General features: G+C 29.4%; 1 protein-coding gene and 1 pseudogene across 2 annotated transcripts, besides 14 other annotated features; one reads left to right on the top strand and one right to left on the bottom strand.

Moving 5' to 3' along the window:
- Positions 1-746: part of a mobile genetic element that runs on past the window's edge.
- Positions 747-3,425: 2,679 nt separating this feature from the next.
- Positions 3,426-7,233: a mobile genetic element.
- Positions 7,234-7,885: a mobile genetic element.
- A 3-nt stretch (positions 7,886-7,888) lies between these two features.
- Positions 7,889-8,295: a mobile genetic element.
- Positions 8,296-8,297: 2 nt separating this feature from the next.
- Positions 8,298-8,955: a mobile genetic element.
- Positions 8,956-9,488: a mobile genetic element.
- Positions 9,489-10,142: a mobile genetic element.
- Positions 10,143-10,916: a mobile genetic element.
- Positions 10,917-11,448: a mobile genetic element.
- Positions 11,449-12,396: a mobile genetic element.
- Positions 12,397-12,897: a mobile genetic element.
- Positions 12,898-14,200: a mobile genetic element.
- Positions 12,994-14,120, top strand: TVAGG3_0814620 (annotated as a pseudogene). The gene has a single exon. A coding segment is annotated over exon 1 (1,127 nt).
- Positions 14,199-14,553: a mobile genetic element.
- Positions 14,554-14,570: 17 nt separating this feature from the next.
- Positions 14,571-15,159: part of a mobile genetic element that runs on past the window's edge.
- Positions 14,768-15,088, bottom strand: TVAGG3_0814590 (uncharacterized protein; the record flags this gene model as incomplete). Its single annotated transcript, XM_001291814.1, has 1 exon — positions 14,768-15,088. The coding sequence occupies one exon, from the start codon at positions 15,086-15,088 to the stop codon at positions 14,768-14,770; it is 321 nt and encodes a 106-aa protein (XP_001291815.1).

Genomic DNA, 15,159 nt, shown 5'->3' with positions numbered 1-15,159 from the left:
GTTAATAATTTGAATGGATTCGCTAATGTTCCACCTTGAGCCACAACACTTGCCCCGGCTAATTGTGAAGAACCTGGGATAAGTACTCCATGAAATGATTTCATTGGTATCATTAATTTAGAAATAGTTGGCTTAATTAATTTTGTCATTTATGATAAAAATAAAATGTTAAATTATGCCGTTCTAAAGTTTGTGAAACAAACATTGAACGTTCATTGAACGCGGTAAGCCTAGATCCTTTGGGTCAAGACTCAAGCACATTCATTGAACGCGGTAAGCCTGCAAAGTAGGCTCAGGCGCGTTCATTGAACGCGGTACCATGCATAAACTGTAATATACGGTGGCATATAATCTTTACCCAAACCTGTTGAATTTGTTGTGAAAGTGTGTGAATGATTTCCGGTGGTTTCACAGAAAATACCTGCGCTTGAATCTACTGGGTCACTTGAAATATCATATCTATCCATTCCCTGTCTATCCGAGCCCGCGGCAAGATTTCTATAACCTCTTTTTGTTATTGAATGTGAATGATTACCCGTTGTGTTTGTAGTTCCTGTGTGCTTATGTGGTGGAAGGTTTGCTTCTTTAATTTTCTTTGAGCCTCCCGTTTGTTTTGAAAATCTCGCACAGTATATGAATTTGTCTACAATCTGTTTCCAAGTACCAAAACCTAAAACACTTGCCGGATTTGTTGAATTCATTGATGTATATATTGAACCAACGGGGTAAATTATCTCAAGAATTGTATTTAATCCATTATGAATATTGAATTTATTATATAATATTGAAACTGGGTAAGAAATTAAAATTGGTATTGTCATCAATATTAACGTATTATTTTTGAAAATTGCTTTTCTAACATCTTGAAATTTTGTGATTTCAGACCAATTTCTTCCATCACTACTGATATTTACTAAATCACCACATCCTAAAGCAATAAAATACTCATCAATATAAAATAAATTTGCAAATCTATAATTTCGAGTATATTTTGGAGTGAATGAATAAACCAATTCCCAACTTGGTGTTTTCTCTGGATCCTCTGAAAAATCCTGTGATAAATAAATATATCTGTTATAACTTACAGGATATGAATAGACCATATCACCTGAAACAAGAACACAAACATTTGAAGCATAACATAAAGCTTCAATGTCTCCATCAGCTTGAAAAATTTGTTCAAAACAACCAAATGGTATTGAATATGATCTATAAATTTTATCATTTTGTAGGATAAAATACATGCTGTTAATGTAATACCATTTACTTGTATAATCAATTTTCAAATCTGATGACATCATACTAAACATATAATAATTTATCCCATCCTCACTAATGAAAATTTGATTGACTTCATAAATTAGTACCCATTTATTATTAACGCATCTAATAGGTTTATTTGGATATTTAAATTTAGCATCTTGATTTAAATTACATTTGAACCATTGGATACAATTGAATGAATAACAAGGGCAAAAATCATCTCCAATCGTTATCATTCCCATAAATTTACCGTTATTATATTCAACATATAAAATTCTTGGATTAATGATTGACTCTCGTGTATCAGGATTCAAAACAGATGGAGTAAATGATTCATAGTTTTTAAAATCATTTGTTTTAAAATAATAAAGCACGCCAGCTGTATAAAATAAATACGTGGTCACTCCATCGAAACATAACCATTCAATAGATTCAAATGTTTTATCTGATGATTTCATAAAATTTAAAAATGGTGGAGTAAAATAGACCTCTGATTGTTTTATTTCTTCATTAACGTATTCCTTATCTGCTTTCTTCATTAATTCAGTATTAACGTATTCCTTATCTGCTTTCTTCATTATGTCATTTAGGAAACCTTCTATGAATTCCTCATTTAAATTAAATCTTCCAATCTTCAAAACGTTAGGAAATGCATTTAATGCGTAATATCTCTGTTCTTCTGGTGGAATTGATGTTATATCATCCGTTATTCCTTTAATTTTTGAATTCATAAATAAAATTTCTTTTATATTTGATATCACTGCACCACCTTTGCAAACGAATTCGAAATGGTCATTTTTCAATACTATCTCCAAATCTCCATATTTCAACCTTTGCGTTTGTTCTGCCGTCTTTGAATTATATGCATATATGGCGTATGTAATGGTCTGAAGGACCTGGGTGCTTTGCGCCTTAAGTTGCTGTTGTTTAATCATTTATTACGATTAAAAATAAATATTTAATCCGTTATCTCATCAGCTATTTTTTCTATTTGAAATTGCCATAATATTTCATTCATGAATTCTAAATCACAATCAAATAGGTCAGTTATTCTAAATTTAATATTTGATAAATCTTTTGAATGAAGAATAAATGAATTCCCGGATAATTGAAACGGATATGATAAAGAAAATGTGTTTAAGTTGATGGATAAAATGTTTTGTATTGATGGGTAAGAGTTAGGGTTTAATGTTTGATGTGAAAATCTCATTGGGGTATTAACTTTATCACATTTGATTAAAATGAAATTGGAACCAGTGTCAGAATACAAAACATCCCCTACATCTTTTTCAAAATTTAATATTCCCAACAATGAACGAAGATGAGGAGTACAAAATTTAATTTTCAGCGGAAATTTAATAAGGTTATTTATTTCATCAAGTTCAAAAAGTTTATCAGGTTTTGATTTAAAATTTTCTTCATACCATACGATAAATGTTTCATTTAAATAACTTAAAATCGTGTTAATATCCCATTTCGTTATCACATTATTTATATACATATCATACGTTTTTTCATGGTCATCTTTAATAAATGATATATAATCTGAAGGGTCTAAAAGAATGGGATTAAATTTACCACTCACAGAAACGAGAGTAACATTATAAATTCCGCTAACTGTTAAATTTAATTCACATTTATTATTCGAAATAATATTGATAATTGACATTTTTATTACGATTAAAAATATGGTAAAGCGTTATTTTCCAGTGATAAATAAAACTAGAATAAGATTACCTCAAGAATTCATAAATTCAACGAATAAGAAATTCATTCATGTTATAAATTTTAGTGTTTTCAGAAAATATGAGTCAATGTCATATTCATCAACAGGTTATATTTCACTTCATTCAAATTTAGTTCAATCAAACCCATATAATGACCATTTCATAAGATTTTCAGATGGTATTAAAAATGTAATTGATAGATTAAAATATGAACAGATTGACAATATCGAATTTTTGGAATTTTGGTTTAAATATCCCGATGGAAAAAAGATTGAAGTTAAAGATAAAGCAGATATTATAACAAAAACAATTACAATGACCGATCCGGATAGTGGGGAACAAAAAGAAATAAAACAAACGATAGAAACTGGTGAAAGGTCAATTATTATTGATTATGATTCAAAGGATTATTATTCGATAATGTTAATGCTTGAAGAGATATAAAAATTGCTCACATTTGCTCACATTTTGGCACTTTTTTGTACGTTTGTCAAAAATTGTGAGGAAGATCTCACAAAAATAGTCAAAATGTGAGCAAAATTTGAGAAGTGCTCACATTTTGACATACGATTATTTTCATACGTTTTTTTGATGAATTCTAATAAAACTTCATTACCACTTTCAGAACGAAGCGTAACTTTTCAGCACGTAACGCTCTATCATGTGTAGTGACATATTATTCAAAAAAACTCAGATTGCTTATCTTATAATAACAATTTCATTAGAAAAAATGCACGATTTCACGCTAAAACTTTGAAGCAATTCTTAAATTCGGATAAAAAATCGATATGTATTACACTTTAAACTTCAAAAAATGGTTCAAAATTTAGACTTAGTTTATCTTAACAATATAGCAGATTTTAAGCCGAACAAGTAGGAGTAATAGAAATAGCTCTTGAAAATAATTACAATTAGTAATATGTAAGTCAAAGTTCGAGTATTCTAATAAATAAACGTTCCGGATTTTCTTTACTACAAGAATCAATACTTAATATATAGAAGCAACAGTAAAAACTTATTAGAGATTCAAAAAGAAAGTTGACTAAAGAGAATCTTTTTATATAAGTAATTTTATTTTTTTGAAATACGAGATCGAATAAACATGTATTTTATTTTATTACTATAATAATACGTTTTTACATAGTAAGAAAGTTTAGAGACTGAAATGAAATTAAAAATTGAGAAAAAAATAAAGCTTTTCTATAAAAATTCATATTAATATATAGTATAATGATATTACAATTTATTGATAGTTGTGTTAGAAAAAAGGTACATTCACTATTTTTGACAAAATTTTAAATTTTCATGGGGTTGTAAATCTTATAATAACTAGATGAATAAGGAATAAATCCCAGTATGATGTGCATCATTATATTAAACACTATATGTAAGGCTGGTGATTCTATTAACACTTATGAAGATCTATAGTATTTGAGCAGATAAATTTGATAATTTCCAAAACTCTTATATTTCAAAATTAAAGTGTGCGAATGCATTTAAATGAGAGCAAAAAGAGATTGATGCTGTTAAAACTATGTGTTAATTTGCAATTATTTCGCATCACAAGAACTACCCAGTAAATTCGGCTATCTTTCTTTGCAATTATTCTCCATTATACATATAATATAATGGTTAGGGTTTGAAGAAAAGTTACTAGAGAATTATTGACTTTTGAAATAATGCAGAATTTTACTTGAAGAAATCATTAATTTATGAGTTCCAAATTGCTAAGCATGACGAAGGATCATTAAATTTGCTACAATTAAATACACTTATTGCAGAATTAAGATTTTTGAAATTAAAAGTTTGAAATATTGCCTTTTTGAATAAAAATTTAAATTTTATTATATAATCATGATAATATCTTATAGAAATTAAAAGAAAATATTTTAAACCATTCAAATATTTTGAATGTCTTATCAATTTAAAATATTAAAAGATAGCTTGATTTTATCATCATTAGTTGTTATCAAAGTTTTCTTCTTTTGATGAACAACAGTAAATGATTTGTTAATTACTTGTCTTCCTTTTTCGCAGCAAAATCGAAAGTTATGATGATAATCTTGCTCTCAATTTTGAAACTCTCTGATTTACAAGTAAGCATTCCTTTGGAAAAGCAGTCCTATTCTGTTTTCAAGATATTTTAAAGCCTCAATTTCATACAATGCGCAGATCTATTCGAAATTGCAAGAACTCTCAAGAAAAATGCAGCAGCAAAGAAGATTCCATAGTTTCTAGCATCAAAAATTTACAACCTTAATACAACAGTTAAAGAGAAGCTCGAAAAGAAAATATTTAACCATAAAGCTGGAAACCATTCGATATCTACTATTGGATCTAATAAAAAGTTAATTATAACATATTTAACATGCTATTTGTTGACTTTGTTCCATTATATTACCATATATCTTTTTGAAATCTAAAATATTTTTACAATTTTAACCATGTGTTGTTGAAACCATATATCAATCTTAGCTAAAGTATAGTTTATGAGTCTGTCACCATCTAACGTATGAATTTTCAAAAATGTCAAATATGTTCATTTTTTCTGTAGATTCAGCCATAATTTCACGTTGTTATACTATTCAACTATTATTTAATATTTTTATCGATTTAAATATATGATGAGATGCTTAGTTCTCCTGGAAATCGATTTTTAATCGCAATTTTAACTTTCCAAAAAAAATTCAAAAATAAAAATCCCTCTCAATTTTCTAAGTTTTATAACTCGCCAAATCTCTAGCCAAATTTTTTTGGCCCGTATAAATATTGTTTGGCACTATATAGGGATGCTATTTATCATATTTTCATCCCATTTTACTGTTATCGCCTAGTGAATGTACCTTTGTTAGAAAAAATATACAACTAAAATGTCAGTTTTTAAAAAATTTAAAAATTATATTAAAACAATAGTCATTGAGGATGGTTAATTGCAAAAACTCAAGAAACTATCATTATCTCTCTTTGCTTAACACATCTACAACTGGAAACATCATTCCAAATGAAGTTCCTCAGTCTCGTCAAAATTTCTCTCTCATCTACAACAAGCTTAACTCAAAACTCAAGAAACTATCATTATCTCTCTTTGCTTAACACATCTACAACTGGAAACATCATTCCAAATGTTGCATTCAAGAATCCTATTATTATTCTTTCTTTCAATCTTTTATATTTACTCTTTAAATTCTAATTATAATATAAATTCTTCATTTCCTTTGTTTAAACTTTTTTCATTTTTACCATTTTAATCAGATAGTAATTTTTGTTTTTCTCTGACCAAAAATCTTCTCAATTTAACTCCACCTTCACAAAAATTCATTGAGTTCTCTCAAAATTCTTGTATTTTTGGTATACTTAAAGTATCATCTTCAAATATTTTTTTGGAGAAAATTGACTTTGCATAATATCGTAATACTTTTTAAGGCAGATAGATTTACCGTAAGTTGAAGAACTTTTAATTTGAACAGAAATTATTCAACAAATATTCTTTTTATTTGATCAAGATACGTATACCAATATGATCTACTTGCTAGGGATATGTAGATCACGTTCAGAATTTGCCAAGTTTGGTGAATATCTATGGGATTAGGGACATCTATTTAATTTAAGAACTAAAAATTAGCATAGGCGTATTATGCTGTTACTGAAATATATTTTGGATGTATAAATTTTTACTTAATACTCTTTTATTGTTATCATTTTTAAAGATTTTTTATTATGAGCAAAAAAATGGCAAGACAATAATATATTGTACATGCAATTTATTATTACTGAATAAATTTATCAATCAAATTTGATCACATACAATTTTTACAGATAAATACATTATCTCGAGAAAGGGACAGACTAGCCCATTGTCACTTTTTAATTTAGCAAATGAACGCTTATGGAGTGGAGTTTTTGGGTAAATCTGATTTGCCTATAAATGAAATAAAATCAAAAGAAACCATATTGGCATTATATTATGCAAAAATAAATGATCTTACTTAGTACTTTTAAAGTTAATTTCAGAAAAAATTTGACACAATGGTATCCGGCACATACAAGTGGTGTACAACCAAAATATAAGTTGGTTTAAACATATATTGCTATATCTCATGATCTTACTTAGTACTTTTAAAGTTAATTTCAGAAAAAATTTGACACAATGGTATCCGGCACATACAAGTGGTGTACAACCAAAATATAAGTTGGTTTAAACATATATTGCTATATCTCATGATCTTACTTAGTACTTTTAAAGGAGAAAGGGACAGACTAGCCCATTGTCACTTTTTAATTTAGCAAATGAACGCTTATGGAGTGGAGTTTTTGGGTAAATCTGATTTGCTTATAAATGAAATAAAATCAAAAGAAACCATATTGGCATTATATTATGCAAAAATAAATGATCTTACTTAGTACTTTTAAAGTTAATTTCAGAAAAAATTTGACACAATGGTATCCGGCACATACAAGTGGTGTACAACCAAAATATAAGTTGGTTTAAACATATATTGCTATATCTCATGATCTTACTTAGTACTTTTAAAGTTAATTTCAGAAAAAATTTGACACAATGGTATCCGGCACATACAAGTGGTGTACAACCAAAATATAAGTTGGTTTAAACATATATTGCTATATCTCATGATCTTACTTAGTACTTTTAAAGTTAATTTCAGAAAAAATTTGACACAATGGTATCCGGCACATACAAGTGGTGTACAACCAAAATATAAGTTGGTTTAAACATATATTGCTATATCTCATGATCTTACTTAGTACTTTTAAAGTTAATTTCAGAAAAAATTTGACACATGGTATCCGGCACATACAAGTGGTGTACAACCAAAATATAAGTTGGTTTAAACATATATTGCTATATCTCATGATCTTACTTAGTACTTTTAAAGGAGAAGGGACAGACTAGCCCATTGTCACTTTTTTAATTTAGCAAATGAACGCTTATGGAGTGGAGTTTTTGGGTAAATCTGATTTGCTTATAAATGAAATAAAATCAAAAGAAACCATATTGGCATTATATTATGCAAAAATAAATGATCTTACTTAGTACTTTTAAAGTTAATTTCAGAAAAAATTTGACACAATGGTATCCGGCACATACAAGTGGTGTACAACCAAAATATAAGTTGGTTTAAACATATATTGCTATATCTCATGATCTTACTTAGTACTTTTAAAGTTAATTTCAGAAAAAATTTGACACAATGGTATCCGGCACATACAAGTGGTGTACAACCAAAATATAAGTTGGTTTAAACATATATTGCTATATCTCATGATCTTACTTAGTACTTTTAAAAGGAGAAAGGGACAGACTAGCCCATTGTCACTTTTTAATTTAGCAAATGAACGCTTATGGAGTGGAGTTTTTGGGTAAATCTGATTTGCTTATAAATGAAATAAAATCAAAAGAAACCATATTGGCATTATATTATGCAAAAATAAATGATCTTACTTAGTACTTTTAAAGTTAATTTCAGAAAAAATTTGACACAATGGTATCCGGCACATACAAGTGGTGTACAACCAAAATATAAGTTGGTTTAAACATATATTGCTATATCTCATGATCTTACTTAGTACTTTTAAAGTTTAATTTCAGAAAAAATTTGAAACACAATGGTATCCGGCACATACAAGTGGTGTACAACCAAAATATAAGTTGGTTTAAACATATATTGCTATATCTCATGATCTTACTTAGTACTTTTAAAGTTAATTTCAGAAAAAAATTTGACACAATGGTAATCCGGCACATACAAGTGGTGTACAACCAAAATATAAGTTGGTTTAAACATATATTGCTATATCTCATGATCTTACTTAGTACTTTTAAAGTTAATTTCAGAAAAAATTTGACACAATGGTATCCGGCACATACAAGTGGTGTACAACCAAAATATAAGTTGGTTTAAACATATATTGCTATATCTCATGATCTTACTTAGTACTTTTAAAGGAGAAAGGGACAGACTAGCCCATTGTCACTTTTAATTTAGCAAATGAACGCTTATGGAGTGGAGTTTTTGGGTAAATCTGATTTGCTTATAAATGAAATAAAATCAAAAAGAAACCATATTGGCATTATATTATGCAAAATAAATGATCTTACTTAGTACTTTTAAAGTTAATTTCAGAAAAAATTTGACACAATGGTATCCGGCACATACAAGTGGTGTACAACCAAAATATAAGTTGGTTTAAACATATATTGCTATATCTCATGATCTTACTTAGTACTTTTAAAGTTAATTTCAGAAAAAATTTGACACAATGGTATCCGGCACATACAAGTGGTGTACAACCAAAATATAAGTTGGTTTTAAACATATATTGCTATATCTCATGATCTTACTTAGTACTTTTAAAGTTAATTTCAGAAAAAATTTGACACAATGGTATCCGGCACATACAAGTGGTGTACAACCAAAATATAAGTTTGGTTTAAACATATATTGCTATATCTCATGATCTTACTTAGTACTTTTAAAGGAGAAAGGGACAGACTAGCCCATTGTCACTTTTTAATTTAGCAAATGAACGCTTATGGAGTGGAGTTTTTGGGTAAATCTGATTTGCTTATAAATGAAATAAAATCAAAAGAAACCATATTGGCATTATATTATGCAAAAATAAATGATCTTACTTAGTACTTTTAAAGTTAATTTCAGAAAAAATTTGACACAATGGTATCCGGCACATACAAGTGGTGTACAACCAAAATATAAGTTGGTTTAAACATATATTGCTATATCTCATGATCTTACTTAGTACTTTTAAAGTTAATTTTCAGAAAAAATTTGACACAATGGTATCCGGCACATACAAGTGGTGTACAACCAAAATATAAGTTGGTTTAAACATATATTGCTATATCTCATGATCTTACTTAGTACTTTTAAAGTTAATTTCAGAAAAAATTTGACACAATGGTATCCGGCACATACAAGTGGTGTACAACCAAAATATAAGTTGGTTTAAACATATATTGCTATATCTCATGATCTTACTTAGTACTTTTAAAGTTAATTTCAGAAAAAATTTGACACAATGGTATCCGGCACATACAAGTGGTGTACAACCAAAATATAAGTTGGTTTAAACATATATTGCTATATCTCATGATCTTACTTAGTACTTTTAAAGGAGAAAGGGACAGACTAGCCCATTGTCACTTTTTAATTTAGCAAATGAACGCTTATGGAGTGGAGTTTTTGGGTAAATCTGATTTGCTTATAAATGAAATAAAATCAAAAGAAACCATATTGGCATTATATTATGCAAAAATAAATGATCTTACTTAGTACTTTTAAAGTTAATTTCAGAAAAAATTTGACACAATGGTATCCGGCACATACAAGTGGTGTACAACCAAAATATAAGTTGGTTTAAACATATATTGCTATATCTCATGATCTTACTTAGTACTTTTAAAGTTAATTTCAGAAAAAATTTGACACAATGGTATCCGGCACATACAAGTGGTGTACAACCAAAATATAAGTTGGTTTAAACATATATTGCTATATCTCATGATCTTACTTAGTACTTTTAAAGTTAATTTCAGAAAAAATTTGACACAATGGTATCCGGCACATACAAGTGGTGTACAACCAAAATATAAGTTGGTTTAAACATATATTGCTATATCTCATGATCTTACTTAGTACTTTTAAAGTTAATTTCAGAAAAAATTTGACACAATGGTATCCGGCACATACAAGTGGTGTACAACCAAAATATAAGTTGGTTTAAACATATATTGCTATATCTCATGATCTTACTTAGTACTTTTAAAGTTAATTTCAGAAAAAATTTGACACAATGGTATCCGGCACATACAAGTGGTGTACAACCAAAATATAAGTTGGTTTAAACATATATTGCTATATCTCATGATCTTACTTAGTACTTTTAAAGGAGAAAGGGACAGACTAGCCCATTGTCACTTTTTAATTTAGCAAATGAACGCTTATGGAGTGGAGTTTTTGGGTAAATCTGATTTGCTTATAAATGAAATAAAATCAAAAGAAACCATATTGGCATTATATTATGCAAAAATAAATGATCTTACTTAGTACTTTTAAAGTTAATTTCAGAAAAAATTTGACACAATGGTATCCGGCACATACAAGTGGTGTACAACCAAAATATAAGTTGGTTTAAACATATATTGCTATATCTCATGATCTTACTTAGTACTTTTAAAGTTAATTTCAGAAAAAATTTGACACAATGGTATCCGGCACATACAAGTGGTGTACAACCAAAATATAAGTTGGTTTAAACATATATTGCTATATCTCATGATCTTACTTAGTACTTTTAAAGTTAATTTCAGAAAAAATTTGACACAATGGTATCCGGCACATACAAGTGGTGTACAACCAAAATATAAGTTGGTTTAAACATATATTGCTATATCTCATGATCTTACTTAGTACTTTTAAAGGAGAAAGGGACAGACTAGCCCATTGTCACTTTTTAATTTAGCAAATGAACGCTTATGGAGTGGAGTTTTTGGGTAAATCTGATTTGCTTATAAATGAAATAAAATCAAAAGAAACCATATTGGCATTATAATTATGCAAAAATAAATGATCTTACTTAGTACTTTTAAAGTTAATTTCAGAAAAAATTTGACACAATGGTATCCGGCACATACAAGTGGTGTACAACCAAAATATAAGTTGGTTTAAACATATATTGCTATATCTCATGATCTTACTTAGTACTTTTAAAGTTAATTTCAGAAAAAATTTGACACAATGGTATCGGCACATACAAGTGGTGTACAACCAAAATATAAGTTGGTTTAAACATATATTGCTATATCTCATGATTTACTTAGTACTTTTAAAGTTAATTTCAGAAAAAATTTGACACAATGGTATCCGGCACATACAAGTGGTGTACAACCAAATCTTCGACTCGATGAACTTGTCATCGAGTTATATTCCAGTGTTGTTCCTTCATTCCTGATTAAGTTGCAAATTAAAGGTCTGGATTCAGAGAGAAGTGTTAAAGTTATCAAAAAGTCACAAGAGATTTCGAAGAAATGACACAATTTAAAAAAGTCGAATGCATCAGTATGCTTGAAGCTGTTCAGAAAGGTCTGAAAAATGATACACTTGATCCCAACATTGTTTACTCAACATTAAAAATATTATTGCAAAGAAACATTTGATTTAATAAACATTTAATTTATTATAATTAATTTTTTATTACAGTATAAAAAAATGCTATAAATAAATTATTATATTTTATTAAAATGTGACTTTAATAGTAAGTGAATAAAATAAATCAGGAATTGGGAAAGAAATAAGGTTAATTAAAAATAATGAAAATTACAAGTTTAAGGTTAATGAAAAGTGACAATGGGCGAGTTTGTCCCCCACTCCTTTTAAAGTTAATTTCAGAAAAAATTTGACACAATGGTATCCGGCACATACAAGTGGTGTACAACCACAATTTCATATCCCTAGTTTTACATTTATGTTTTAGTTTTATTTCACCTAATTTTCAAAGATCATAATTGAATTAGATGGCCAAGCTATTCAAAACACGACCAAGCTTATCAAAATAAGACCAATATATTCAAAATTCTTTATTCTTTCAAATCATTTCATTTTAATGCAGATCCAAGATCACGAACTCACATATATCGAGTTGCTTAAGTATCGAGTGCAACAAGAAATCCAAGCAGGTTGTAGTTATTCATATAAAACTAGGAAAGAAAGAAATCAAATCCAATTTAATTGTAAGTGGCCGAATTGTCCATGTCGCTTCCTTGTTGATACACTTCCCGATGACAAGTACCACATACGAAAATGTATTAACACCCACAATCATTCTGCCCCTTTTCCAAACAAATCACAACAAATTACATCATATTTTTATATAGGGTGTCCAAAGGTGCGTTTAGCACAGCGCTCTATATGAGACTATTAAAGGAGATATATGCTGATTATAAATATATAATAAAAAATATGAATATATGTATATGATGAGTATGTTGTATTTTGGCGCCATGCCGGGATATAAAATAAATTTTGAGACAAGAGGCGGTTTCGCGGGAAATTTTGGCGGGATTTTTTTCATTTTTTTAATGAATCATAAAGAAAACATCCTCGCTCTTGCAAAAAAATGCAAAGACTGTAAAAAAATCTACGAGACATTGGTAAAATGCTTCGGTATGGATGCTCCTAGCTATTCCACTGTAACGTATCATGTTAGGATGTATCACTTCATGAACAAAAAGGCGCCCATCATAAAAATTGACAAAAAATCGCCGGATCAAAGAAAAATCAAAGCAATTCTTCAAGCGCTAGATGAACACCCAAGAGCATCACTCAGAAGGATAGAGGAGATGACAAAGATACCACGTACAACAGTCAGTTATTATCTGCACAATTATTTGAACTACAAACTAGCGTATACACGTTGGGTTCCGCACAACCTTAATTCAGTTCAAAAAAAATCTAGAGTCCAATCTTCGAAAGAGCTCCTCTCTATATTGCGTGCGTATCAATCCAAGAAGTTTCGCTTTTTAGTAACAGGGGACGAGTCTTGGTTTCAATATGCAACAGAAGCCAAAATCATGTTGATCCCAAAGGATGAAAATCCGCAAACATTCCCGAAGAAAAAAATTGACACACCAATGATGATGTTGTCGGTTTTTGGGGCGTGAATGGCATCATCGCAATTGATATTCTTCAAAAACCTAATATGATGAATGCTCAGTATCTAATTGACAATGTTCTTACTCAAATTATCAATTCTGATGAGTTTGAGAAATCCAAACAACAAAAACAAAAGTTTGCAATTCATTTTGATAATTCAAGAGTTCACAAAAGTCATAAGGTACTGAATTACTTGGTGGAAAACAATGTCAAAGTTGTTCCAAACCCAGTTTATTCACCTGATATTGCACCCTCTGACTTTTATTTATTCGGCACGCTAAAAAAGAGAGCTGAAGGACGCGAATTCGCGAGTCCAGATGATCTTGAAAATTTTGTAAGAGAGCAATTTGAGCAATTTTCTCATGATGATTTAAAGCGTATCTTTCAAGCCTGGATCGATCGCTGCGAACGCGTGATTGAATCCAATGGTGATTATATTTAAATAAACTTTATATATATGTAACTTGTTTATTTCTATTCGCAGTATTCAGGTTTGTGCTAAACACACCTTTGGACACCCTATAGATCTTATTTAACAAGATATTTTGAATCAAATCAAGACCGTGTTTACGCACAATTAAGGTGTTTCAAAGATCTTAATATCCCATTTGATAGTGGGATCATTCCGGAAATGTTTCAACAATCTACAGATGCTTTAAAAAAGTTTTCTAAACGCCTTCATGCAATCAATACCCGTTTCTCAGCGGATGATGTTACATCTCTTGCAATTTTTGTCGACATGGTTAAGAGTCATTCTCCGGATGATCTCATCGAGTTTATTCACGAGCCAGATCGTATGATTTTCTATTACGCCCCATTCGAAGCAAATGCTTTTTCACATCAAATACAAACTTATCACATTGATTCCACTTATAGTTAGTATACCTAAGTCGTGTACTGTGGCACTGCGCGCCTCCGTACACAACTTAGCTGTTTTGACACTTTACGAAACCGTTAACGTATATTTTACAACACAAACGACAACACTAACTCAACCTTAAATATTTATAAAGCCGCCAACCACTTCACCTCACTAATGAAAAAATAAACGTTTTCACAAACGACTTCACTAATGTAAAAAAAACGTTCTCACTTACAAAAGTATTGCAACTCCTCCCATTGCTGTGCTTCACATAACAGCTCATAATCTTCTGACTCACTTTCTTCTTCATATAGGTCAAAATCACTGTCAAAATAAATGTTAGTAAGTTTTGACAAAGCTAATGAAACACGTTTACCGTTTGTATCGTATGCTTGTATAAACTTTCCATTCTTCATTCCTTCATAAACGCTCAAACTAACTTTACCCTTTCTCCCTCGTATCTGATAGAATGTATTTTCACGAGGAACGAAGAACAAATTCTTGAACTCATGACCGTTGTAGTTTGTTATCTCAATAGTTTTCGTCATTTATATAAATAAAATAAAAAAACTTAAAAATTAATGATATCACCACCCTCACACGTATGAAAACATAGCAC

The sequence above is a fragment of the Trichomonas vaginalis genome, chromosome VI, assembly GCF_026262505.1.
Source record: "Trichomonas vaginalis G3 chromosome VI, whole genome shotgun sequence".
Taxonomy (NCBI): Eukaryota; Parabasalia; order Trichomonadida; family Trichomonadidae; genus Trichomonas; species Trichomonas vaginalis.
The sequence above is the reverse complement of the archived record's forward strand: the minus strand, read 5'-3'. Positions and strand labels throughout refer to the sequence as shown.